Source organism: Dipodomys merriami, unplaced genomic scaffold (genome assembly GCF_024711535.1).
Source record: "Dipodomys merriami isolate MVZ:Mamm:240054 unplaced genomic scaffold, mDipMer1.0.p SCAF_6, whole genome shotgun sequence".
Classification (NCBI taxonomy): domain Eukaryota; kingdom Metazoa; phylum Chordata; class Mammalia; order Rodentia; family Heteromyidae; genus Dipodomys; species Dipodomys merriami.
In genome coordinates, this window is record NW_027206179.1 from 36431946 (window position 1) to 36457837 (window position 25892).

The 25892-nt window shown below is 38.5% G+C and overlaps 1 protein-coding gene across 2 annotated transcripts in view; it reads left to right on the forward strand.

Annotated features, from left to right (window-relative positions):
• Nucleotides 1-25892, forward strand: part of LOC138814047 (TBC1 domain family member 4-like) — a 157071-nt gene that overhangs the window by 116245 nt on the left and 14934 nt on the right. Inside the window, exons 9-13 of one of the 2 annotated variants that reach the window (XM_070002817.1) lie at nt 2288-2362; nt 3848-4074; nt 5801-5965; nt 16689-16849; nt 19108-19317. In XM_070002817.1, coding sequence (XP_069858918.1) covers nt 2288-2362; nt 3848-4074; nt 5801-5965; nt 16689-16849; nt 19108-19317 — 838 coding nt within the window. The remainder of the gene's footprint in view (nt 1-2287; nt 2363-3847; nt 4075-5800; nt 5966-16688; nt 16850-19107; nt 19318-25892) is intronic. The other variant, XM_070002819.1, reaches the window with a different exon arrangement.

Here is a 25892-nt window from a genome sequence, read left to right on the forward strand (position 1 = left end):
GGGAAGGTGGCTTAGTGGTAGAGTGCTTGCCTGGCATGCATGAAGCCCTGGGTTTGATTCCTCATCATCACATAGAGAGAAAAAGCCAGAAATGGAGCTGTGGCTCAAGTGATAGTGCTAGCTTTGAGCAAAAGAAGCTCAGGGACAGTGCCCAGGCCCTGAGTTCAAGCCCCAGGACTTACAAAACAAAACAAAATGAAACATGTGATCTTAATTATACACAAAATAAGAATCTAGTAAGAAACTAGGAAGCTACAGCTGAAAAAAATTTTTCTGGAAAATAGAACAAAATGGCAAAGCAATGGAAAAATAGAACAAGGTCATAAGTGAACAGGTGTGTTGCAGCCTGGAAATAAAAAACTCAAAGGTTAGCAGCTCCAAGAAGCAACACGGCATGCTGGGAATTTTCAGAGAAGTAATTTTGAGAGTTTCTTAGAGCTAGAGCACATGTCTTTCACCAGATTTAATGAGCTCCGAAAGTACACATTTGTTTTGTGTCAGGTCCAGACATATAGTTGTGAAATTTCAGAATGACCAAGAGTAAACTTAGATTTAGCTCCAGAGAGAAACATCTGCTCATCTACACAGGCTCCAACCAGGGTTATAATGGCAAGTATTATAGAATACTGACATCTGCAGATATATAAATGAAAATGTTCATCCTCCACAGTAGGACTCCAACAGACAAGTGCCAGAAGGGAAAGATTAGGCAGTACTAGGAGCATCAGTATAAATCATTTCTAAATTTGTTTTTGGGGAATAAGGATCAAAATGTGAATGAGTTAGTGATCACCCTTTTTTTTCATTATGAGCTTTGAGAGCACAAACGTTGAAGCTAGCTGATATCCAATTTAGAGTGAAGTAATTTACTGAAGTAGTTTTGCATTATAGTTAGTAAAGCAAAATTAATAAATTTTACAAGGCAGTCTCTCCTCCCTTTTCCTCCCTCCCTCCTCCCTGTCTCTCTCTCTCTCTCTCTCTCTCTTCCTTCCTTCCTTCCTTCCTTCCTTCCTTCTTCCTTCCTTCCTTCCTTCCTTCCTTCCTTTCTTTCTTTCTTTCTCTCTCTTTCTTTCTTTCCCTCTCACTTCTCCTTCTCTCTTCTATCCCCCTCTTCTCCCTTCCTCTCCCCTTCCCTTCTCTTCTTTTCCTTCCCATCCCCTCTCTTCCCCTGCCCTTCCTCTCTTTTCTTTTCCCCTCTCTCCCCGCCCCTTCTTCCATTCCCTTATCTTCCCACCTCCCTTCCTGTCCCCTCTCTCGACTCCAGACTGGCTTTGAACTAGTTATTAGCATAGGCTGTCCTCAAACTTAAAAAAAAATTACTTTATTGTAAAGATGCTGTACAAAGGGGTAACAGTTACATGAGTAAGGTGATGAATACATTTCTTGTCAAATATTGTTATCCACTTCTTTGTTTTTTTCCTACTATCCCTCCTACCCCCACCGAAGTTGTAAAGATCATTTCCAATATACTGTCCTGTGTGTATCATTGTTGCAATGGGTCATCCTGCATCCTTGATTCAGTGTTTTGTTATCCCCCTTCCCCTCCCCAAATTAGACAAATATGTGTACAAGATGCAGGACACCCAAATCAAATATAGTGACAGCAGGCAATATACATAAGGGGAAGAACATACAAAGGAAACAACAAAAAATCTCATAGTACATTAAAAACAACAAAACAAAGGAAAACCTCTTGTGTCCATATCTTGGGATTTGTTTTGCTTAGCATCATCTTGTATGGTCATGTGTTCTCCTACCTCAGCCTCTTATAAATTGGGATTATGTTCTATTTCTTTTTAACCCACTTATTATAATCCTTAAAATGTGGATTATATTATCTCTAGTGTGTGGTATGAAGGTTGTTTATATTAAAATATTACCTTCATGACTTTTTGGTTTATTTTAATGTACCTTCTACATTTATATTCAGTAGTTACTGGACTTCTCACTGATCTCCTGGTAACCTTGGAACCAAAATATCTTCAAAAAGTTTCATCTTAGGTCTTATTATCTAGCCTCTGACATAAACCTGATAGAAATAGGTTGGGAATACTTTCATTTACCCAGCTCTGTGTGTGTGTGTGTGTGTGTGTGTGTGTGTGTGTGTGTGTGTGTGTGTGTGTGTGTGTGTGTGTGTGTGTGTGTATGTGTGTGGCAGATTTGATTGGACCCTCAAAGGATTAAATTTTGCTCATATGGAATGGCAACCTCAAATTACTTTGCATAAAAGAATTTGGAAGTAAAAATGCAAACCAAATAAAGGATTGTTTTTATTCTCTTCACCTAGGGAGCTAACAGAATGAGAGGTCGACTCGGAAGTATGGACAGCTTTGAGCGGTCTAACAGTCTTGCTTCAGAGAAGGTATCTGATCAGAGCTTCCTAACTGTGACTCAGCAAACCCCAACACTGATATGGTACCCTGCATGCCTTATTGGTTTATAGTGGGACTTTATGGCCTTAAAAAACTTGTTTTGTGCCCGTATTGGGGCCTAAGCCCATGGGCTGGGTGATGTCTCTTAGCTTTTGCATTCTACCCCTTGAGTCACTGCTCCAGTTCTGGAAGTGGCATTTAATTGAGATGAGAGTGTCACAGGCTAATTGCAACCATCCTAGAGCTCATATCCTGTTGAGTACTTAGGATTGTAGGTGTGAACCACTCGGCATGTATATTCCTTTGTGGCTTTAAAAAATATATATGTGAGGCTTTATTATTTTAAATGAAACACTTCTGAGTATGAATGTGTTATTCATGCAGTCACACTTACTCATGTTGGGTAGAACGCATCCTATATAGTCTATGTCATATAAGGCTTTTTACTGTTTGTAGATTCATGCTTTGGCAGACAATATTGAACAACTGTTGATCCAAAGCCGTATAGAATGAGCCATGTAATTCCTCTACTTACACATTGATTTCTGTGGTTGTTTTCCCATGCTCCTTTTCTTCCTCAATTTTTATCATTTCAACTGCAGCATTAGCCTCTTTATCTCATAGACAACTCTCAGTAGGTTTGGTTTCCTGTTTCCTGCATTGTACATCATGTAACCTGTAGCAAGGGCAACCTTTTTTTTTTTAATAAATGGAAAACTATGAAACTTTTTATTAAATTTTTGTTGATGAATTGGGGATTTGGCTAGCTATGAGTCTGTTATCCCTAAGCCATTGTTTATCAAGCTAAACCTTCAGCAAGGGATGGCTGTTTCATAAAGTATAAACAGCATACCTGACTGAATTGCAAGATTTATGTCTCTTCGTGCAGTGGGCGATGCATTCCAACCCAACTCAGATTACAATTCATTTCCTGTTTTTCTTGTCTTTTCAAAAGAAATCTCCCCCAGGGATCATGTAGTGGGGCTGAAACATCTAGCATGGAGGTAGATACTTCCCAGGCTTGATTTTATTTTCCTGACGCTTAGGCCCTGGGATATTGTTTTGACAGTACAGGAAGCATGTAGCAGATCTGTCACGGAAATTAAGAGATAGGCACACACAGACACCACCCTCTCGGGGTCATGATCTCTTTTCATCCTGAGGCACCCGATGAGAACAGTACAGTCTAGCGGTGACATTTCACCACAGCCTTGGGGGAGGGGGACGTGTGTGTGTGTGTGAAGAATACCTTCTCTTATCACCTCTTTCACTAGCTCTACAATGCTCTTGTCCAGCTGCTTATCAGAAGGAAAGGGTTGTGGTAGAACCGATTAGCCTTGCCTATGGATTGAGCAAAAGAACAAGAACACGAAATCGAAAACTCCTTCAGTGCTGAGTGAGGACGAGGAGGCTCCCCGCAAGGAGTGAACCCGGGACGGGTCTGCTGTGACCTCTCTGGTGCTTGTGTGTTTCAGGACTACTCCCCAGGGGACTCTCCTCCAGGAACCCCACCAGCCTCGCCCCTGTCCTCTGCCTGGCAAGCCTTCCCCGAGGAAGATTCGGACTCCCCGCAGTTCCGAAGACGGGCGCACACCTTCAGCCACCCTCCTTCGAGCAGCAGGAGAAAGCTGAACCTCCAGGATGGCAGGGCCCCTGGGGTGCGCTCGCCGCTGCTGAGGCAGAGCTCCAGCGAGCAGTGCAGGTAAGCTGGGGCCCTTCCCCAGGACAAAGGAAGCCACGTTCTCTCGCCGTGGTTGGGTCATTCTGGAGTCCTGGAGGATGGAGACTGCATGGTCGAGCTAACTCTTAGGTTGTGCCAAGACCCTAGGAATATGTAGGATGGGCTTATTACTTACGTGGCTAGGGGAAAGGTTCAAGGTTCACCCAGAGAGAAGAGTTAATGCGGTTTGAATAGACAGTGTTGCTCTTGTCCAACCCTTCCAGAGAAAGACAGAAAAATACCATGCAACTGTTTAGTCTGAAAACGTACTCAGTGGACCCCATAATGATGGTTTTAAGCTAGCAAGGTCACTACAAGTGAAGAGGATAGCTTACAGCAAAATACCAGGGTTACCATCATTGCCTAAGTTACTTTTGTGCATGTATTTCCACTGCATTTTATTATATAATAAAGTAAAGCGAAGTACGAAAAGGACTGCAAACTCTATAAAAAAAAAGTGATCTAAAAAGACTATCTGTCCTCGCTATTATAGGCAATGTATATTCGAAATTATCTTGCATGATCATTTAAAAATAACACAATAGTCTGAGATTTGGTAAGAAATAGTAGGATGATTCTACTTGTTACTGTACAGCATAGATTAGGAATTATATTTTAGATATTTATATCTTAGAAGGAGTATGATAAAGTCGTTCCTTTTTTTGGTCTCTTTCTGCACCTATTTGATACAAGGTTGAATGAGATGCTTATTTGAGAAATGAATAGCAACTAAATTTTAAGACAAAAATTTTTATATAAAATAGTATATTATGTGAATGGCATGTCTTGGAGGGTATGGTTGGATTCTTACTGTTTTCTGAATGTAGAAGTCTGGTACTTCTGATATAAAAATAGAATAAGCCCAGAGGATTCATTATTATCAGATTTTTTTATATGTGAAGGAGTTGAAGTATTCATATGTAGCCTAAGATATTTTTATTATGATTATTTATTTTTACCAAAGACAACAAACTTCTTTTTTCCAGCAAAAATTATTTTCAAGAATTAAAACCGTTGATTATTTACACTAGAAATCTAAGTTCATCCATTTTGTAATATAATGTATAAGCTCAAATAATTTCTATTTACAAACATGAAACCTTGATACATTATAAAAGCTTGGTCCATTGTAAAACCTTGCTACATGAAGAACTTCTAAAGAAAAAAAAAGAGCTCTGAGGCAGATTTAGTGTACAATCTACTGGCTTTAGGAAAGAACACAGATGTTAATGTTTATTAAGCCAAAGGTAAGCTGATTTTCTACAACCAAACATGTTACTGTTAAGTATTTAGTAAGCGTTTTTATCTTGAAAAAGTTACTCTTTGAACTACTCATAATCAGTTTTTCCTTCTGGAACTTGTTTTCCTGTAATTATTTGTGCTTCCCTACGTTTTTGCCTTGAAGTGTGTCTTTTGCATGTAAAAACAAACATTTGTTTTAAGATCGTTATGAATTTTTTGAGAGCTGAGTTTGGATGGAAAGGCACCCTGCACAGATGAGAAATTCAGTTTTCAAAGAGATGAAACTTAGTGTAGTCATCTAAATAGAGAACTGCATGCTCTTGTTGTATCTGTGTAAGATTCCTTCCTGAGATTTCAAAGGAGGGTTAAGTGCGTAACAAGAATCTGTTGATATGCCTTTTCATAGTGAATGAAGATTGTGCTGAAATAGAAATTAAGACAAATTTGCTGTGTTTTCTGTACTCAGCATTCTTCTGTCAGCTCGACGCATGCACAAGGAGAGTATTTCTTCCTCCAGCCTTCCAAGCCTTCACACTTCCTTCTCTGCCCCTTCCTTCACTGCCCCCTCTTTCCTGAAAAGCTTTTACCAGAATTCAGGTAGACTGTCCCCACAGTATGAAAATGAACTCAGGTGAGATCAGTGTGCTCTGTTTGCAAAGCAAAATTTTTTCCAGTGATATACTGATGATATTACTAAAAAGTGGCTGATTAATTTTGGAGTGACTTTTGTACATCCTTCTGTGTTCTTGTTCTAATCTATTTATAATGCATTTATTTCAATTCTGATCAATTAAGAAAACCTTTTAAAATGAGTAACTTAAAAGCTATTAACTTTTTCAATTATAATTTTTAAAATGATCAATGGCTTGTTTTTAGTTTTGCTTGGTTTTTTGTTTTGTTTTGTTTTTGCTTTAGGCCCAGAATGTAAACTTTGTACTTTTCATAATGAGTCTTGGTGCTAACAATTCTAGGCCAGTTTTCCTTAGTCATGCCTTTTTTTTTTTCTCTTAGTCTCACAGAACCCAATGCCACTGATTCAAACAGCTATACCAAAGGGATAAGTCCAATATAGATTTGGCTTTTATATACAGATATAACAGATAGATATACAGATACTGGGTTTGAACTCAGGACCTCACACTTTCTAGATCAGCATTCTACCACTTGAATTATGCTTCCAGCAATATAATTCTTATTTTTAAGTACATAGAATATTTTGTAGGTATTTCTTTGATTATTTTTTAAATGACAAGTCTGCTTTTCTGAATCTCAGTGTACATATGATAAAGGTACAGGTTCATATTGATAGCCATTCAGATAGTATGAGGGATTTCCTGAATGATTTGTTTTTATTTTTATTTTGTTCCCCAAGGTATAGATAAACTACTACACTTGCTTGCTATTTTAGCTCCACAAAATTAGCTCTAGTGACTTTTTTTTAGAATTTGAAATTTGCAGTTATATATGAGGTTATTTTTATTTTTATTGGTCATGGGGCTTGAACTCTGGGCTTGGGCGCTGTCCTTGTGCTCTTCAGCTCAAGGTGAGCACTCTACTGCTTGAGCCATAGTGCCACTTCTGGTTTTCTAGTGGTTTATTGGAGATAAGAGTCTCACAGAGTTTCCTGTCTGGACTGGCTTTGAACCATGATCCTCAGATCTCAGCCTCTTGACTAGCTAGGATTACAGGCGTGAGCCACTGGCGCCTGGCTATGAAGTTATTCTTATCATTCTAATTACTAACATAGCATCGGCAGTCTCTAGAAAGTGTTGTGCTAACCCTTCTAAAGGGGTTATTTTTGAGTTAGAAATCGGTGAGATTCTGTCCTATTTGGTGTTTTGACTCATTCATTTTTATTGCTGTATGTTTTTCTATTTAACATATATACTGCCTTGCTGAATGAGTTGTTTCTAGTTGTCTGATAATGAACAGTTTTTATATTCAGGGAAAAACCATATGGTATTAATGAGCTTGTGTGTCACTGAAATCTTGGATACTAAATTAGCCTATTTTCTTTTATATATAGGGAATTCTAAAAGTTACCTTATAAACAGACAACCCTCATTAATTTGATAAGTTATTTGATGAGTTATGTTTTGAATATTTTTGTTCACTTTTGCTACTTTTTCATATTACAAAAGATAATCCATACAGCTAATGAATCTAAACACTCTGAATTAGTGGCTAGTCATGTTTAAAGATTATATTTGATTTCTGATGGAGAAAGTAGATGAAGAATTTATTTCCGAGTATTTTCAAGGCAATCTTGTGGGAGGAATTTTACAGGAAGTTAGCTCCAAGAGTAAAATATATATGGACTATGCTATGAATTTAGAGAACCAACAATCTCTACCCACCAGGTCATCAGTTTACTTTATCTCTATAAAATGCCTGCCAATACGAATATATCACTTTCAGCAGAGCTACAGTTTCTCATGGTTCATTCGCACGAGCATGTGGGCAATCCTGGTTTCCTTCCTGAAACAGAGCCATGCCTGGAATTAGCAATCCAAATAGTCACTGGGAAGGGCAAAGGTTGGCTCTGAGTTGGGTATAGTCTACATAAGAAGCGACTTAGTTTTTTTTTTTCTTTCTTTCTTTTTAACAGATTTTTTGTATTGTTTAATGTAAAGTGGTTAGTTTGTTTTCTGAAATTCCACTTAGTTGTACATATTATTCTTATCAATCACTTCTCCTGTCCCTACACAACTTGTTCTCATGAAAGGATATCGAAGTCTGAAAACAATTATACTTTAGGGCTAACTTCAGCTACTTTTCAATAGCCTTGTTATTTTAGGGCTTTACATTTGAACATGTAGAGATGTTTTCCATTTGCAGGACCACTAAAAATAATTTTGAGTACTCTTGGTTGTGAAAAATTCTAAAAACCAGTCTTTTCTTTTGGTGGGTGGGAAGGGGGTACACTCTTAGCTTGACCCCATAAAATCTATAGGTGAAAATACTTTGAAAAAAATAATTGTATTGAAAAATACCAATCATAAGCACATGGCTACATAGATTATCACAATGCTTCCATTGTTCAGCCAGCACCTCTCATTTTTCCATCCATCTCTACCACACTGACTGCACACAGCACAGGACAGTTTTACATAAAGCTTGGAACTTTATAACAGCTATTCATTTATATATGGATTCTTTCATTGACAATGGTTTGTGAGATTCATTCCTGTTTCCGGTGGTTGTTTGTTTGGGGGGGTGGGGGTGGGGATGGGATGGCCAGTACTGTCTTTTTTTTTTTTTTTTGTCGGGCGTGGTTCTTGAACTCTGGGCCTGGGCATTGCACTCTGGGCCTGGGCGCTGTCCCTCAGCTCTTCAGCTCAAGGCCAGCGCTCTACCACTTGACCACTGCACCACTTCCTGTTTTCTGAGTGGTTTATTGGAGATAAGAGTCTCACAGACTTTCTTGACCGGGCTGGCTTTGAACCATGATCCTCAGATCTCAGCTTCCTGAGTAGCTAGGATTACAGGTGTGAGCCACAGGTGCCCGGCTCAGTACGGTTTTTTGAACTCTTGGTTTCATACTTGCTGAGCAGGCATTCTACTGCTTGAGCCACACCCTCTCAACCATTTTTTCTCTGTTTATTTTGAGATAGTTTGATGGAATTTCACTTTAGCATGGGCTGGCTTGGATCATGATCCTCTTGTTTATGCCTTTTGGCATAGCTAGGATGCCAACAGCATGCCACTACAAGGTCTCGAAAACTCCCCCTCCCCCACCAGGCTGGCCTTGAACCTGATCTAATCTCTACTTCCTGAGTAGCTGGCATTATAGTTATGGCTACTGGTACCAAGCCCTATTCATGGTTTTATGTGTACCTTAATTGATTTTTATTACTTCATAGTATTCAGAATTTGTCAGAGTATTCATACTACGTCAGAGTTTATTATCTATGATCTGTGGATGGACATATGATCATTTTTAGGTTTTAAAAAAAGGTCTTTATTAATATTTCATATGTAGTTATAAATATATAAGGCATTATTGGCAAGTATCTTTATTGTAGTGAAAGTACTGAAAAAATTTACTCAGACTTATTTCAGACAGTAAGTCACTTAGATATGAATTTACTACTTAAAGTCTTTTAGAGAGTGTTTTTTTTAATATTTACATTTTGACATAATATCAAATTTACAGAAAAGTTGCAAGAATATTACAGAGGACTCCTTGTAGTCTCATTTCTAGATCATTGACCTTTTAAGTTTTTGCATATTTTCTGTATCATTCTGTGTCCATTTATAAGCTTCAAATACATATTTGCATAGATCTTTATCCTAAGCCATTTGTGAATATTGCATGTTATCATGAATATTCTCAGAAAATACAGTTCATACTTTGGGATGTATTTTCTGAGGACAAAGACATGAAGGAGCGTGGTTTAATTCAATTTTTCTGAATTCTGCATCTCCAGTGATCACCTTTTCTTTTTCGAGATAGTACTGTGTATACAAAATTACCATGATATGTAGTATTATTTTGAATACTTAAAGGAAAAATTACTTAACACTACCAATTATAAATTTCCTGTCAGTTTATTGGTCTTATGAACCAGTCATAAGACCAGAGAAGGCACCACTTAAAACGACTCCAAATTTGGAGTCTTTATTGGAGCATTAGCGGGTGACAGGGGAACTCCAATCACAAAGCCCTACTGCCCTGAATACAACTAACCTACAACTGTATAGCCCCCAAGCCATACAAGGTGCATAGATCTTAACAAAGTAGAAGGCAAATCAGATGAACATGATCAAAGTAAATTAAAAAAAAGTGAACACTCGAATTTAACAAGGATTTTAAATACAAGCCAAAACAAATCAGATGTGGACACAATCAAGGGAAATCATGAGGCAGTCATCTAAGGAGAGTAAGGGTTTTCTGGAACTTAACACTTCAAAACACATTTGTAAACTAAAAAATGTCCTATTATTAAGACTTTTTTTTTTTTAAACAGTCATGGGGCCTGAACTCTGGGCCTGGGTGATGTCCCTCAGCTCTTCAGCTCAAGGCGAGCACTCTAACACTTGAGCCATAGTGCCACTTCTGTTTTTGTTTTTGTTTTGTTTTGTTTTGTTTTGTTTTGTTTTTCTGTTTGTGTGGTGCTGAGGAGTCAAACCCAGGGCCTCATGCATGTGAGGCAATCACTCTACCACTGAGCCAACTTCCCAGCCCCTATTAAGACCTGTTGCTTAGACCCAGGCTCCTTACTTCATGTTGGTTACCTAATATCTTATTAATTGCATAAAACCTGTAGGCATACAATCAACAAGAGAGTAAGAAAGATAGGGTAGAATATAGACTACCAATACTATTATTTTTAAGAGGCATATTAACTTGAAATTTTAGAATTAGCATTCTTTACCAGGGCTACCGTCCTGAATTGCTAAGAACACATTAGGTTACTATTAAACAGGCTGAAGAAAAAGAGCCCAGTTTCCAATAGTTAGCACAGAATATTTGTTAGGTAGTGGATTTATTTGCACAGATAAAAGATAGAGAATAAGAGTAGGTTTCATTTTATCTTACTTCCAATTCATTTGTAAACATGTAACATTCTTTTCTTGCTTGGTAGTTAAACTATAATTATGTCTGATGATGAAATGTGTTATTCTAACATCAATGTATCAATATTCCACAGGCATCTCTATTACTTATTATAGTTCTCTGATTTTAAGCTTATATTTAAAAAATTATGTATACTGCAACTAATTAGTCAAAGTAAATGACAGATTTTAAAAAATTGATAGTTATTTCTTTCATTCCCTTACAAAATATAAGGTTTTGACTGATGAATTACTTGCAGTATAGTTGCAGTTTTATATTTATCTTATTTTATGGCTAAAAAGAGCATTATTATTTATCATGGTTCATTGTTAAAAGTATCCTTATGATGACATATGGAAATGCCTTTTTATTCTAAATCCTGATTTGGGACATATTTCTCTGTGTGCTAATGTTGTTTCTTGTTTCCTGTTGTACTAGACAGGACACTGCTTCAGAATCAAGGTGACTAGAGGTTTAAATACTTTCATTTAAAACATGATTGAATTCTTCCTGTGAATGTCACTATTAGCTTAAGAAGCAGTTTGAATTGACTTGCTGAATGCATGCCAGCCCAGGGCCACATAGAGGGCAAATGAGCCTTTGTGTAAAGGTCACGAGTCACAATGGAAGATGATTGCAGACAGCAATACTATTTCTACTCTATTCCAGGTTAACATTCCCCAGCACAGAGCTGTGGCCTCCAATCAAAGTCAAATTTAATTTAAAAACAAATTCAAATGAATTTCCTACTTGGGAGATATAATATGTCCGTAGAAGGAGCATCTTCCAATTCTTAGGTGGAGAAAAACTCAACCTAGAAGAAATAGACCCAGCAGATAGCATCTGCTTTTCTCCTTGTGTCAATGAGTATTAATTTTAGTTCATCTTAATTCTCATCACTCTGGTGATGGCTAAGTTGCATAGGGTATCCCTTGAGTCTGGATTCAAGAAGCACCCAGTTCTCCCTAATGGATGTCTTGGTGACACCTCTTTGTCATGACCTTACATGCTTTCTTGGGAAGACATCCAGAATTCCTGCTGACCTGTATAGCTGTAAACATCTGCCCTTCCCTTCCCTTCTCTTTTCTTTCATTCCTTTCCCTTCCTTCTTCCTTTGTGTGTGTGTGTGTGTGTGTGTGTGTGTGTGTGTGTGTATGTGTGCGTGTGTGTGTGCATGCGTGTGTGTGTGTGTGTGTGTGTGTGTGTGTGTGTTCGTGTGTGCGTGCACGCCAGTCTTGGAGCTCTAAAGAAAACTACCTTTTATCTTAATCACGATAATTTTGTCACTACAGTAATTTTCTGAGGATTTTCCATTTGGGAAGTTCATTCTCGTCCTAGCTTTACCATTGTGTTTTGACTGAAGTTGTAAAGAAATGCAGTTGCTAGTGTCCCCAAATGGGACAGTGAGCATATGTGCTTCTCTCATAAGACAAGGACAGAAAGTAGAAGAAAGCAGAGAAGCCAGGCACTTGTGGCTCACACCTGGGCACCTGTGGCTCCTGCCTGTAATCTTAGCTTCTTAGGGGGCTGAGATCTGAGAATTGTGTTTCAAAGCCAAGCCCAGGAATGAAAGTCCATGAGACTCTTATCTCTAATCAACCACCAACAAAATAAAACAAAACAAAACTGGAAGTAGATATGTGGTCAGCTAGTAGAGTACTAGATTTGCAAGGAAGCTCCAGGATAGCACACAGGCCCTGAAATCAAGCCCTCATACCAGCACCTCCCCCCCCCAAAAAAAAAAAAATCTGCATGCAGTGTGTAGAGTTTAGGAAATAAAACTCTTATTTTCTTCATTGTCCTTTTCTATACATTGTTCCACTGACTCATTTATCACTTTGACTCACTTTGAAGCTCAGACACTAGATACTGATTTCCACTAGGATGGCTGAATCTGAATTCAACTTAGCTAGTAAAAACTTTCCTTAGCATGACAGATGTATATCTGACTGAGATAGTCTTAGTGTTTCTGGTGCAGTTCTGAGTTAAATTGTACTGTGGATCCTGTAGAACAAAAGGAAAGTTCTTTTGATATACCTCTTTAAGCTGTCATGCATTGTGAGCTTTAAGAGATTCAGTCAGTGTGCGTTCATTAACTTTGGTTTTTTTGTGATGTAGCTTTAGTTTGAGGAGAGAGAATTGGAAGGAGGTTTGCTGCTTGCTAGGACACTTGTTAGCCAATAGATGGGTTCACTCCTGTACAAGGTATATCTGCATTATCCTAGTAGGAAAGTAGGTCCTTAGGAGTTCAAACCCAGTACTGCCTAAACAAAAGCAAAAACAAAACAAAAGCCAGCAGAAAAAAAAAAGCAATCCAAGTACATCTGAAGAAAAGTCTGAAAGGAAACATATAAAAATGCAAAGAGAGCCTGACTGCTGAGCAGATGTCAAATCACCCTGAGTAGCTGTAAGTTACACTTGTATATTCATTAAGTCCTTCCCTAAAAGCTGACTTCCAAACACAAACCTTCTCTTATGGAGGGAAGCAGAGCAACTTGCCCCTCATCAACAAACTGCTTTTGAGAATGCAGATCCTTAGAACAAGATCTGTGTTTCTGATCCATCATGAAAATTCTTCCTTTCAGTATAATATTAGCTTCGATTTTGACTGCTAGCTTTGGGTCCTACTGGCTGCTACAGTCCCGATATAGGAAGGAAATTGGGTTATTCACATCAATTCACATTTATAGACTTGAAGAACTTAGGTAGAATTTTATTTTTTCTTATTTGTATTTTATGTTATTTAATTTTTCTGTTATTTATTGTTATTAGAAAAGTAATATTCAGAGGGATTATAGTTACATAAATCAGGTAAAGAGTACATCTCTTTTTGGACAATGCTACCCCTTTCCTAGATTTCTCCCAATTTTTCCCTCCACCCATAGGTTGTATAGTTCATTTTCAACATAGTATCTAGTGAGTACCACTGCTGCATTCGTTCACTTTTTGCCCCTCCATTTCTGTGCCTTCCTACCCTTCTAAAGACAGATAAACAAACAAGATGGAAAGAAAAGAAAAAAAACCAAATTTATATAACCTCTTGTTTCCATTTCCTGGAGCAATGGAATTTTAAAATATGTATTGGTGGGCAAACGGCAGAGTGCTTTCTGCATGTATTTACTGACACACTCCCCAAAGCTTGTATTTCATAATCATCAATACCAATAACGGGGACAGTTCAGTGTGGTTTTCAGTACTTTCTAAACATTTGGTTTGACATTAACAGTGAATTAAAAGCTGATTTTAATTCCAGCAATTAAAATAGAAACATTTTTAGAATCTGTTGGTCTGATATACTCTAGTTTTATTAGCGCTAGTCTGAGGAAAGAGAGACTATGTTGATTATGAAGCACTGAAATTGGTGCTTGAGCATACGTATTTCATTTAGCTTTCAAAGCATAAATGAAATGGCCTTTTATAAGGGAGGGTCAACACCAGGAACAAAAAGGTAGTTTTTGTTGTTTATTAACAGTATTGTTATTGCTGGTGCTTACCAAAGTCAACAACAGCTCAGTGCCTATTTTTGGCAACTAGAGCTATTAAAACTTGTTGCCAGAAAAGCTGAAAAGTCATGACTTTTATTTATTTCCAACAGGTTATCCCAGCCAATGTTTTTTTGTCTGTATCTCTTAACTAAATATTAACTCAGAGTTATGTTTTATGTGGTTTTTTAAAATATTCATATGTTCAATACTTATTTATTGAGTACTTACTATTTGCCCATTGGTACTAGAAATTAGCAATATAGTGAGGTGGCTATTTTAGCCAGTAGCTGTGGTGAAATACGTTCTGAGGACTTTGAATATTTACCAAGACGTACATATTATATAGAGAGCATTTGAATCACAGATGCTAAAAGGGAAATAATTGAGTTACTGTTTTCTAAAGCAGAAGTGAAGAAAAGTGTGCTTATTCAGTTTTACAGGGGCACTGGAACTTAGTAAGGTCATTTTATGGGGACAGATAGCAAAAGGGGTGTGACAATGGAGACATATCTTCAGCTACTTTAAAATATCATTATAGCCTGACACTTGTTATCAGAAAATCAGCCCCATCAGGTATGTCCTGTTCTTACTCTTAATTTAGCACATCCCAAGAGCAACATTTCCAGATTAGAAATTATTGGACTACTTGATGATTAGAAATATGAAAAATCTAACAGTCATAAAATTGAATTACTGTCTGCCTAGTAATTGTATCTGAGAGGCTTGGGTTTTTTTAGCTGGGTTTCTTTTTTGATTTAAGACAAAACATCCTGATTCCATTAAAAGTCCTAGACTTTTCTCTTGTATCATTATGTACAAGGAGAATGGAGAAGATATTAATATATTTGTCATTGCTCAGGAAAGCTCAGGAAAGGGCTTTGAAGCTTTAAAAAGTAAGATATTCCTTCCACCTACCACAATTATTGTGTGGTCACCTGGTTCCAGAATTAGTCTCAAAAGTAACTTTGAGTCATGTTTACCTATTATATGTAGGTCTAGAATAACTCAGGAGTGGTCTTTTTAAAAAGGAAATGAAACATTTTAGAGCAGACCAGTATTTCCCCATGTGACTTTCACATATACAGATGTAGTGAAATAACCTTCTCCCCATCCTAACTTCCAAACTTGGGAATAGTATGTCCTTTTCTGCTCAAAGTTTGGGTGTTTTATCACTTAAGCCACACCTCCACTTTTGAGCTTGGCTTAATTGCATTTGGCTCCAGCTTTGTTGTTGTTGTTGTTGTTGCTGTTGGTCATGAGGCTTGAACTCTGAGCCTAGACGTTGTCCCTCACTCTTCAGCTCAAGGCTAGCACTCTACCACTTAAGCCACAGTGCCACTTCCGGTTTTCTGGTGGTTTTTATTGGAGATAAAAGTCTCATGGACTTTCCTGATGGGGCTGGCTTTGAACTGCAATCTTTAGTTCTCAGCCTCCTCAGTAGCTAGGATTACAGGTGTGAGCCACTGGAGCCTGGTGAACTTTTTTTTTTTTTTTTAATCAGCTAACAAAGCCAGGTCATCATTGGCTCATGCCTGTAATCCTAGCAACTCAGGAGGCTGAAGTTGGAGGATCAAGGTTTGAAGCCAGCCAGGATAGGGAAGTCCATAAAACTCTTATCTCTAATAACTTACAAAAAAAAAAAAAGCCAGAAGTGAAGCTGTGGTTCAAGAAGTAGAGCACTAATTTTGAGCCAAAAAAGCTCAGGAACAGTGCTCAGACCCTGGGTTCAAGCCCCAGATTGGGCACAAAAGCAAAATATCAGCTAACAGTAATCCCCAAGTTGACTATTCTCTGCTTGTATTCTTTTGCTTATTTTCTGACACACACAGCTATTGGTTGCTAACAGTTTGTAGGCAGATCTTAACAGTCCTAGAGAGATTGAAGTTGTCTTTGCCAGCTTATTTTACATGACCTAGAAGCATAGCTCAGTCCATGCATTTTATAGAATATTTACATTGTGTAGAGAAACTGGTAGGTGTATTTCTCAGGCAAAGCGGGAGTTCATTACTTAGGCAGCCTTTCCTTCTCCATGTAAAGACTACTGTCGCTCACATTAAAAGCATGACTGCTTGCTACTAAAGAATGAGTAGAAACAGGTGAGTTTCTCATGGGGCCAAAGCCTGGATTGCAGTTTTCCCAAGTGTGTAGCCTGGGTGTTCAGCTCTGGCGATGCCTGGCTCCAAGCTGCCTGTGCCTTGCGCTTCTCCATGGCAGGAATTGTGAATGGCTTGTGCTAGCATTTTTCTTTTCACGAACTGCTGTGCTTTGCAATATTCCTTGCAAGTTATGTATTTGCTGGCATTCTGCAGTGATGGAGAAGGAAGAAAACGGACCTCGTCCACCTGTAGCAACGAGTCCCTGAACGTCGGAGGAACCCCTGTCACTCCGCGTCGGATCTCCTGGCGACAGCGTATTTTCCTGCGGGTTGCATCGCCCATGAACAAATCCCCCTCAGCTATGCAGCAGAAAGGTCTGTGTGGCAATCTCAAAAGAGCTGGATGCTGGTGGCTCACGCCTTGTTATCCTAGCTACTCACAAGGCGAGATTTGAGGATCACCTTTCGAATGAAGCCAGTTCATTGGAGACTATTGCCTTCAATGAACCACCCAAAAGCTGGAAGTAAAGGTCTCATACAAGTGGTGAAGCATCAGCTTTGAGCGATAAAAGGACAGAGACCAGGCAAAGAGCAAGCAAGTGAACAAGCAACAGTTGAGAAATAACTTTCTGTATTGATAGAGTGGTTTATTTTTTAGGATCATTAAGATATGTTAGACATTTAGTACCTGCTTGTTGAGTGGCTAAATTCATAAATGGGTTTCTAAATCCTGTTATGGCCTACTCCACAGAAATGCAAACTGTGGAAAAACTGAAAAAGAAACCACTTTTTTCTTTTTTTTAATTATTGGGAGAGCAAGACAGAATAATTTTTTCACAAGATTAACACAATAAGGAGACAAAGATACTGAAGAAATAAATATATTACACTAGGCAAATATCAAGTAAAAGAAAGCATGGAGTTTATATTATACCAGGCAAATATCAAACAAAAGACAACATGGAGCTTTCTCTGAATGATTGGCTTACTAGAGTAAACAAATGGTGTAATTACAATGAGAACATATTTTATAACACAGTCTTGAGAGCTAGAAAGTGATACTGAAAATGATTTTGAAGAGAAATAAACCAGTAGCTCTCATTGGAGACTTTAACACATATATTCTCTGAAAATTAGACAAAGAAAAGTTAAATAAAATTAATATTTGAATAGCACAATTGAATAAACTTGATCTAATATTTACACAGAGCTTTGCCCCTTAGAGAAAACTCATCCATTTTTTAACATACATGAAAGATTCATAAAAATTATATACTTGGCCAGAAGATATTTTAAGAATTTTCACTGTGATCATCTGTTATATTCACTGACCACAGTTTTGAGGAAGGAAGGGAGGAAGGAAGGGAGGAAGGAAGGAAGGAAGGAAAGAAGAGAGGGGAGGAGGGAGGAAGGCAAGCAAGCAGGCAGGCAGGCAGGCTGGCTAGAGGACATTTACCTGGGGATATAGTGGTGTGGTGGATCACTTGCCTAGAATACATGAGATTGGGATCCTGGATTTGATCCCCAGCACTGCAAAGAAAAAGGCCATTGAAACAATTCATGTGTTTCAAAACTGTACTCCTAGAAAACAGAGTGAATGGGAACACAGTATTCTCTACACATTACAATTGTGTGGCATTTGAGGACAATTCACAACCAGGAAAGTGAAACCAAGAAAGCCAAAATCTAGGTGTATAGAGCGTTCAAGAGGTGTAAGTGGAACCATAAAATCATTAAACACACACACACATCAAAAACCCTAAATAAAAAGGCATAGGTTAATGAATTACAAAACAAAAAAGAAGAAAGCAACTGATATTACTGATTCAAATTAATTCTCACAGAAAATGGTTTACCCTCCTTTCCAGGAAAAATTTGTGTCAGGAAAGTTCTAGACTTGTGAGAGAGTTTGGCTGACTGTGAGATTGGACGATTGTGAGATGCTTAGCATGAAAGACTGTATACAGGATGGGAGATTGAGACTTGAGGCCAAAGGTGACTTGAGGTCATAGTATAATGGTGGGGATTTACATCCTAGTTCCCAGTCGTCTGCACTTTGTTCTCTGGGATATTAACAATCACTGAAATATTTTAAGAGTTCTGATCATGTTTATTCCTTGGAAAGTTATTGACTTAGAGGAATGAGAGAGAAAGAGCTCTTGGACGTGATTTAAGGAGACTGACTATTCAAGATAGGGGAGCAACAGGGCTGTGGTACCCAGCCAGGAAAGGCCCAGCATGGCTCAGCTGTGGTCTGCTGAGGCATTCCCATAGATGTGGGTTTAGGAGATCATTAGACCCTACCCACACCGTCCCAGGTTGTAACCAGAGAATATACGTAGATGAATTGCAGAAGTGTGGGACTCTGGGGAAAAGCCAGCTCACATTGGAGCCGATCTAGGTAGAAAGAGGAAGTGGGGGAATGACATATGCATTCGTTTCACTGCAAGAGGGAAATCTGGAAGGGGAATTTAGTCTAGTGAACTTTTGTAAGTTATAGTTCCAGAAACGACTAGCTACTAGGAGCACCTTTACGTATAGAATCTTAGATTAAGGGAGTGTCCGTTCTTGAGGAAATTTTTGCCATCTGGCTGGGGATTAAGGCATGCCTCTCACTATTTTCTCTTCTGCAGATGGACTGGACAAAAACGAGCTGCTACCCCTGTCCCCACTCACTCCTACTATGGAGGAAGAGCCTCTTGTTCTATTCCTGTCTGGTGACGATGACCCAGAAAAGGCTGAAGAGAAAAAGAAATCAAAAGAACTAAAGAGCTTGTGGAAGAAAGCTATACACCAGCAAATCTTGTTGCTTCGAATGGAGAAGGAGAACCAGAAACTGGAAGGTTAGCAGACACACAGGGCTGAAGGCTTGGGGTGTGTATGTACTCGGACTAGACTAGCTGTTGACTCTAATCATTCTTACATTCCTATTTTGTGAGTTATATATTTCTATATGACACAGAAAGATTTAAATATTTGCCTTTTTTTGTTTAATAGAAGGAAAATATCAGAAGCCTATAGGGTATATTTGGGAAATGAAGAGTGAAGATAATGAGATGGTTGTAATTTCTTGTGCTTGAAACTTAATATCAGTGTGCATAGCTTAAGAAGAGGATTTAAATATGATATACATAGTTCTTTCTTATTGTCTCTCTCCCTCTGTCTCTCTTTTGGTGCCATTTCTGGTGCCCTGTCTCTTAGAGTTTTGCTCAAGGCTAGTGCTCTATGAATTCAGCCACGGCTCTGCTTCTGGTTTTTTAGTGGTTAATTGGAGATAAGAGTCTTAGGAGGGCTGGGAAGGTGGCTCAGTGGTAGAGCGCTTGCCTTGCATGCCTGAGGCCCTGGGTTCGATTCCTCAGTACCACATAAGCAAAAAGAAAAAAAGCCAGAAGCGCTGTGGCTCAAGTGGTAGGACGCTAGCCTTGAGCTGAAGAGCTGAAGGACCGCGCCCAGGCCCAGAGTTCAGGCCCCACGACTGGACCCCCCCCCCAAAAAAAAAAAAAAAAGTCTTAGGGACTTTTCTGCCCAGGCTGGCTTTGAACTGTGATCCATGGATCTCAGCCTCTTGAGTAGCTAGGATTATAGGTGTAAGCCACTGGTACATGACAAAGTTTCTTCTTTGTGAATGTGATTTTTTAACTTTCAGGCTAATGATACTCATTGTGAGTGAAATATTTCAAACAAATTTGTATTATATCTAGTTCAACTGTTTAATTATGATTACTTGTTATCAAGTTCTTGTTTTTGTTAATATTTTATGAGTTTTCTCTTTGAAAACATTCAAATCTTTACATTTATAATTAACTTGTAAAAGCTATTACACTATCAATTATACTTGATTACTAAGTTTATGAATAGTAAATATTTTAGAATATGCTTTTCAGCATTTTGAAAGGATTATGTAATTTTCCGAAATCAGTACTGATAGAAACTCATGAAATCTGAAAGGCTCTGATTTAAAATTAACCAGTAAAAAGCTGGAAGTGGAGATGTGAGAGCAACATGCTTTGAGTGAAAAAGCTAAGAAACAGTACCAAGACCTTGAGTTCAAATCCCAGTACTGGCACACATGCACATGTATACACATATAGACCATTACAAAAAAACTATATCTATCTATCTACGCTATTACCTTGGGCAGATTGCTTAACTTATTAGGGACATGGCTTTTGTTGTTGTTGATGGTTTGGGGGTTTAAACTCAAGGTGTGGGGAATGTCCCTGAGATCTTTTGGCTCTATGCTGATGTGCTACCACTTGAGCCATAGCAACTGGCTTTTTGGTAGTTAATTGGAGCTGAGAATTTCACAAACTTTCCTGTCTTTGTTGGCTTCCAACTGTGATTCTCAGATCTCAGCCTCCTGTGTAGCTAGGATTACAGATACCAGCCACTGATGCCCCTTGAAGGGCCTTGGTTTTTATATTTATGCAATGAATGATTTAGAATATTTGGGCCCTTGACTTCTTAAGAGTCCTGGCAAATGTAGAATCAAGATTTTTATTGTGTTGTCTTCCAACAAGCCTTTTTAAAATACCAGTATTCACATTTCTCATTATTGTTACTCTGCCAGTTCTTCAATTCAGTTTGTATTTTTAATAATACTTAGTTTGCAAGGACACAGTTTTTTTTATTGCTACTTTCTTAACAGAATCAAAAGTATATAAAAATTTAAATATTCTTGGAGAACAAAAATGCAATTAATTGATATTGACAGAGCAATACCACTTGAACCACAGCTCTGCTTCCTGAATTAATATTTTGCAGCAGTTAGTTACATCTTGAGCCAGTTCATAAACAGGAAAAGAGGTTGAAAAAATAGTACTGTTTCTCAAAAAGTTTAAAGCATGATATTATATTTTAGTTAGGAGTTAGTGCAAACATAATCTTTTATTAAATATCAAAGGATAGATTTAGAATTACAGATTATTGGAAGGGAAAATGGCTCTTTACATGAATCTTCATAATTAAATGGATTTTTTGGTATCAGTTGTGGGGCTTAAACTCAGGCAGGTGCTGTCCCTGAGCGCTTTCATTCAAGGTTAGAACTCTACCACTTTAGGCCATGGCTCCACTTCCAGTTTTTAGGTGGATAATTGGAGATTAGAATCTCATGGACTTTTCCTGCCCAGGTTGGCTTTGATCCACGATCCTCAGATCTCAGTCTCCTGAGTAGCTACGATCACAGGCATGAGCCATCAGTACCTGGATATAAATGGAATGTTTAAAGCTGGGCACTGGTATTTCATGAATGTAATCCTAGATACTCAGGAGTCTGAGACTTGGAGGATTATGGTTACAGGCCAATTTAGGCAGAAAAGTCATGGAAACTCCATCTGCCAATTAAGCACTGAAAAGCCATGTGAAGGCTCTGAGTTCAACCCCTGATACCTGGGAAGAAATGTTTCCATATAAGTAATTACGTATCTATGATGAGGTTAGTTGTATTTTTAAGGTTATTCAATGATTTTGTGGGTTAAGCAAAGAGGTTCCTTTCAGAATATATTCTCAGAAACCTGATTTTTGTTTTGTTTTTGAGTACTGAGGTGTGAACTTGGGGGCCTGCACTGCACCTACTAGTTAAACCACACCCTCAGCCTTTCTTTGCTTTAGTAGTTTTTCAGATAGGATTTCAAGCTTTTTGCTTGGCCAGCCTCTGACTGCCATCCTTCTACCTAGGCCTCCCAAATAGCTGAGATTACAGAATATATCACCATGCCTACCTTGTTTGTTGAGATAGAAATCTCCCAGATTTTTTGCCCAAGCTAATCTCATTACTAAGATCATACCATCTGTGCCTCTTTAGGAGATGGGATTGTAGGCATGAGCCTACATACCCAACCCTGTGCTTATGTTTATTTATGAACTCAAAAAACAACAATAGAAATGGGTTAACCTGTTCAAAACTCCAGCAGATGATAATGTGTGTGTGTGTGTGTGTGTGTGTGTGTGTGTGTGTGTGTGTGCCCCTCTCTCAATACTGTGATATTGGGGCGTGTGTGTGTGTATATGTGTGTGTGTGTGTGTGTGTGTGTGTGCCCCTCTCTCAATACTGTGATATTGGGGCTTGTACTCAGGGCCTGGGCCCAGTCCCTGAGCTTTTGTGCTCAAGGCTGGCATCCTGTCACTTGAACCACAGATCAATTTCTGGCATTTTAGTGGTTAATTGGAGATAAGAATCTCATGGATTTCTGTTGCCTGGGCTGGCTTTGAATGTCAATCTCAAATCTTAGCCTTCTGAATAGCAAGGATTATAGGCATGAGTCACTCAAACATGGCAGTAAGCACTTTTTTTTGACTCTCTCAATACTGTGATATTGGGGCTTGAACTCAATGCCTGGGCTGTTTGTGTTCAAGGCTAGTGCGCTACCACTTAACACAGCACCACTTCCAGTTTTTGCACTCAAAAATTGGAGATAGGATTCTCACAGGAACTTTTCCACCCAAGTTGGCTTCCAACTGTGATCCTCAGATCTCAGCCTCCTAAGTAGCTAGGATTGGCATGAGCTACCAGCACCCAGCTTTTTCACAGTTTTATATAGTTAACTAGTTAAGTGAGGAGCACTATTACCTTCTTTCTTTTTTACTTCCTTCCTCTCTCCCTTTCTTTCTTTCTTTCTTTCTTTCTTTCTTTCTTTCTTTCTTTCTTTCTTTCTTTCTTTCTTTCTTTCTTTCTTTCTTTCTTTCTTTCTTTCTTTCTTTCTTTCTTTCTTTCTTTCTTTCTTTCTTTCTTTCTTTCTTTCTTTCTTTCTTTCTTTCTTTCTTTCTCAAACTCACTCAAAAAGAACACTTGGGCCCAGCCCTGGTGGATCATGCCTGTAATCCCTAGCTACTCAGGAGGATGAGATCTGAGGATCACTTTTTTTTTTAATTGTCAAAGTGATGTACAGAGGGGTTAAAGTTACATAAGTAAGGTAATAAGTACATTTCTTGGCAAACTTGTTACCCCTTCCCTCATTTTTCTCCTACTTTACCTCCCTCCACCCCCCCAAGTTGTACAGATCATTTCCAACATATTGTATGTCGCTGTTGCAGCATACACATTCAAATAAATGTATATACAATACTACGGTACCAGAATCAAATACAGTGACAACAGGGGATATTCCATAGAGGGAAGAACATACAAAGGAAACAAAAAAATCATAGTACATTAAAAACAACAACAAAGGAAAACCTTTTTTTGTCCATGTCTTGGAGTTCATTTTACTTAGTGTCAACTTATATGGTCATATGTACATAGCCATTGAGCTATTCTGCTCATTTGCTAAGATTAGAGGATCATGGTTTTAAGCCAGGCTAGGCAAGAAAGTTGCTGAGAATCTTGTCTTCAGTCAGGTACTAAAAAAAGCTGGAAGTGGAGCTGTGGCTCAAGTGGTAGAACTCTAGCCTTGAGCAAAAAATAGAAGCTCAGGGACACTCCAGGACCAGTGGCAAACCAACAACAGCAACCAAGCAAACAAAAGCAAAACCAAACAAAAAACCCATTTGGTTATCATAAACATTAACACTGTGAATCAAAGCCAAACTGTGTTACAGAGCCATCTAGTGGTCACCAGAGGGAATATTATAGTGTAACGTCTTTTAAGGTCTGGCTAGACTTGAGGAATTTTTACAACTATGTAGAAAACAATGTGGTTTAAGATCTTCAAGTCTAAGCATACCAAGTAAAGCTAACATTTGTTCTGCTGTTGCTTTTGTGCTGTCGAGGACTTTGGATGCATGACAAAGATTTGTGTTGCAGAAGGTAAGGTGGCCAGTCAGGCCTTTGAAGCCTTAATGACAATACAGGGCACTCTAGGATCCTTGATGATATGAAGGGAACACACACCTGTGTCCCTGCTTCTCTTCTCCTTTTCACTAGCTATTCTAGTTAAGACAAGGCAAACCATCAGTTGCTTTTGTAGCCGTTTCTTCTCTGGGCCTATGTGTAGAACTGGGAATGAGAGACAGAGTTCTGCATTATTCAAAAAGAATGAGCCTGGTGCTGGTGGCTCACACCTGTAATCCTAGCTACTCAGGAGGCTGGATCCAAGTTCAAAGCCAGTCCAGGCAGGAAAGTCTGTGAGACTCTTTTCTCCAATTAACACCAGAAAACTGGAAGTGGCGCTGTGGCTCAAGTGGTAGAGCACTTGCCTTTAGCTGAAGAGCTCAGAGACAGTGCCCAGGCCCAGAGTTCAAGCCCCACAACTGAAAAAAAAAGTGGAATGGTGTTAGCTTCAGTGAAATTTTTTTCCTTTTTATTGTTATTATAAAGGTGTACAGAGGGATTACAGTTATGTAAGCCAGGTAAAGAATAGATTTCTTTTTGGACGATGTCACCCCTTCTCTCCCTCTCTCCCAGTTTTTTCCTCTTGTCTCCATCCACAAGTTGGATAGTTCATATTTTCCACATGGTTTCTAGTGAATGCCATTGCCGCATCTGATCATCCTTTGTCCCTTTGTGCCTTCCCTTACCCTCCCAAAGACAGAGAAATGAACAAGACAAAAAGAAAGGCAAACAAAGACAACAAAAAAGAAAATAAAACCTCTTATTTTCATTTCCTGGAGTTCATTTTGGTAAATATTATTTTGAAGGATCGGAAGCACATAGGCATTGTGCCTCTGTGTTCCTCTCCTAGGACTATCCTCCTTTGGTCTCACTGTCTGTGACTATCTAGAATCCTGTAAACATCCACTGGTCCTGGGCTAATCCCAGCAGACTAACTCCACACTCCTCCCCAAAGTTTATTAAAAAGGAACATATTAAAATACTTTAAAACATAATAAAACATATTAAAAAGGAATATGTAACCTAGTATGAAAGGAAGTGTGGATATAGTTGTAGAAATAAGTTTGGAAATGTTACAAGAGTATTGTTTTTAAATTTTTTCATATTCAGGGTATCATGAAGCACTGTCTTCTCATGTAATCTATAAAATATTCACACCCAGCTAGATGCTGATTACTCACACCTGTCATCCTAGCTAGTCAGGGGGCTGAGGTCTGAGGGTCACAGTTCAAAGCTGACATGGGCAGACAAGTCTAAGAGAGTCTTGTCTCCAGTTAATCAGAAAAAAAGCCAGAAATGGAGATGTGGCTCAAATGGTAGAGTCCCAGCCATGAGTGAAAAAGCTGAGCAAGAAAATGAAGCCTTGGGTCCAAGCACCAATACCCCCCCTCTCTTTCTAGTCCTTTCTGAGATTATCATATTTGTCTAACATTTGAAATGTATAACTAGCCAACATGGTTTGTTTTTTATCCTGACAGGAATTACTATATGTAAAAAATAGAGTCAAATGTCCTTAGAAATTTATTGCTTATATTTCCTCATAAAACATGTTATCCAGTTGAGAACCTTTCCTATTGTTCTAAAGTTTTACAAGTTTTTTTTAAAAATACATACTAGTGGTTGATTCCTAAAAAAGTAATTGGGAATAGT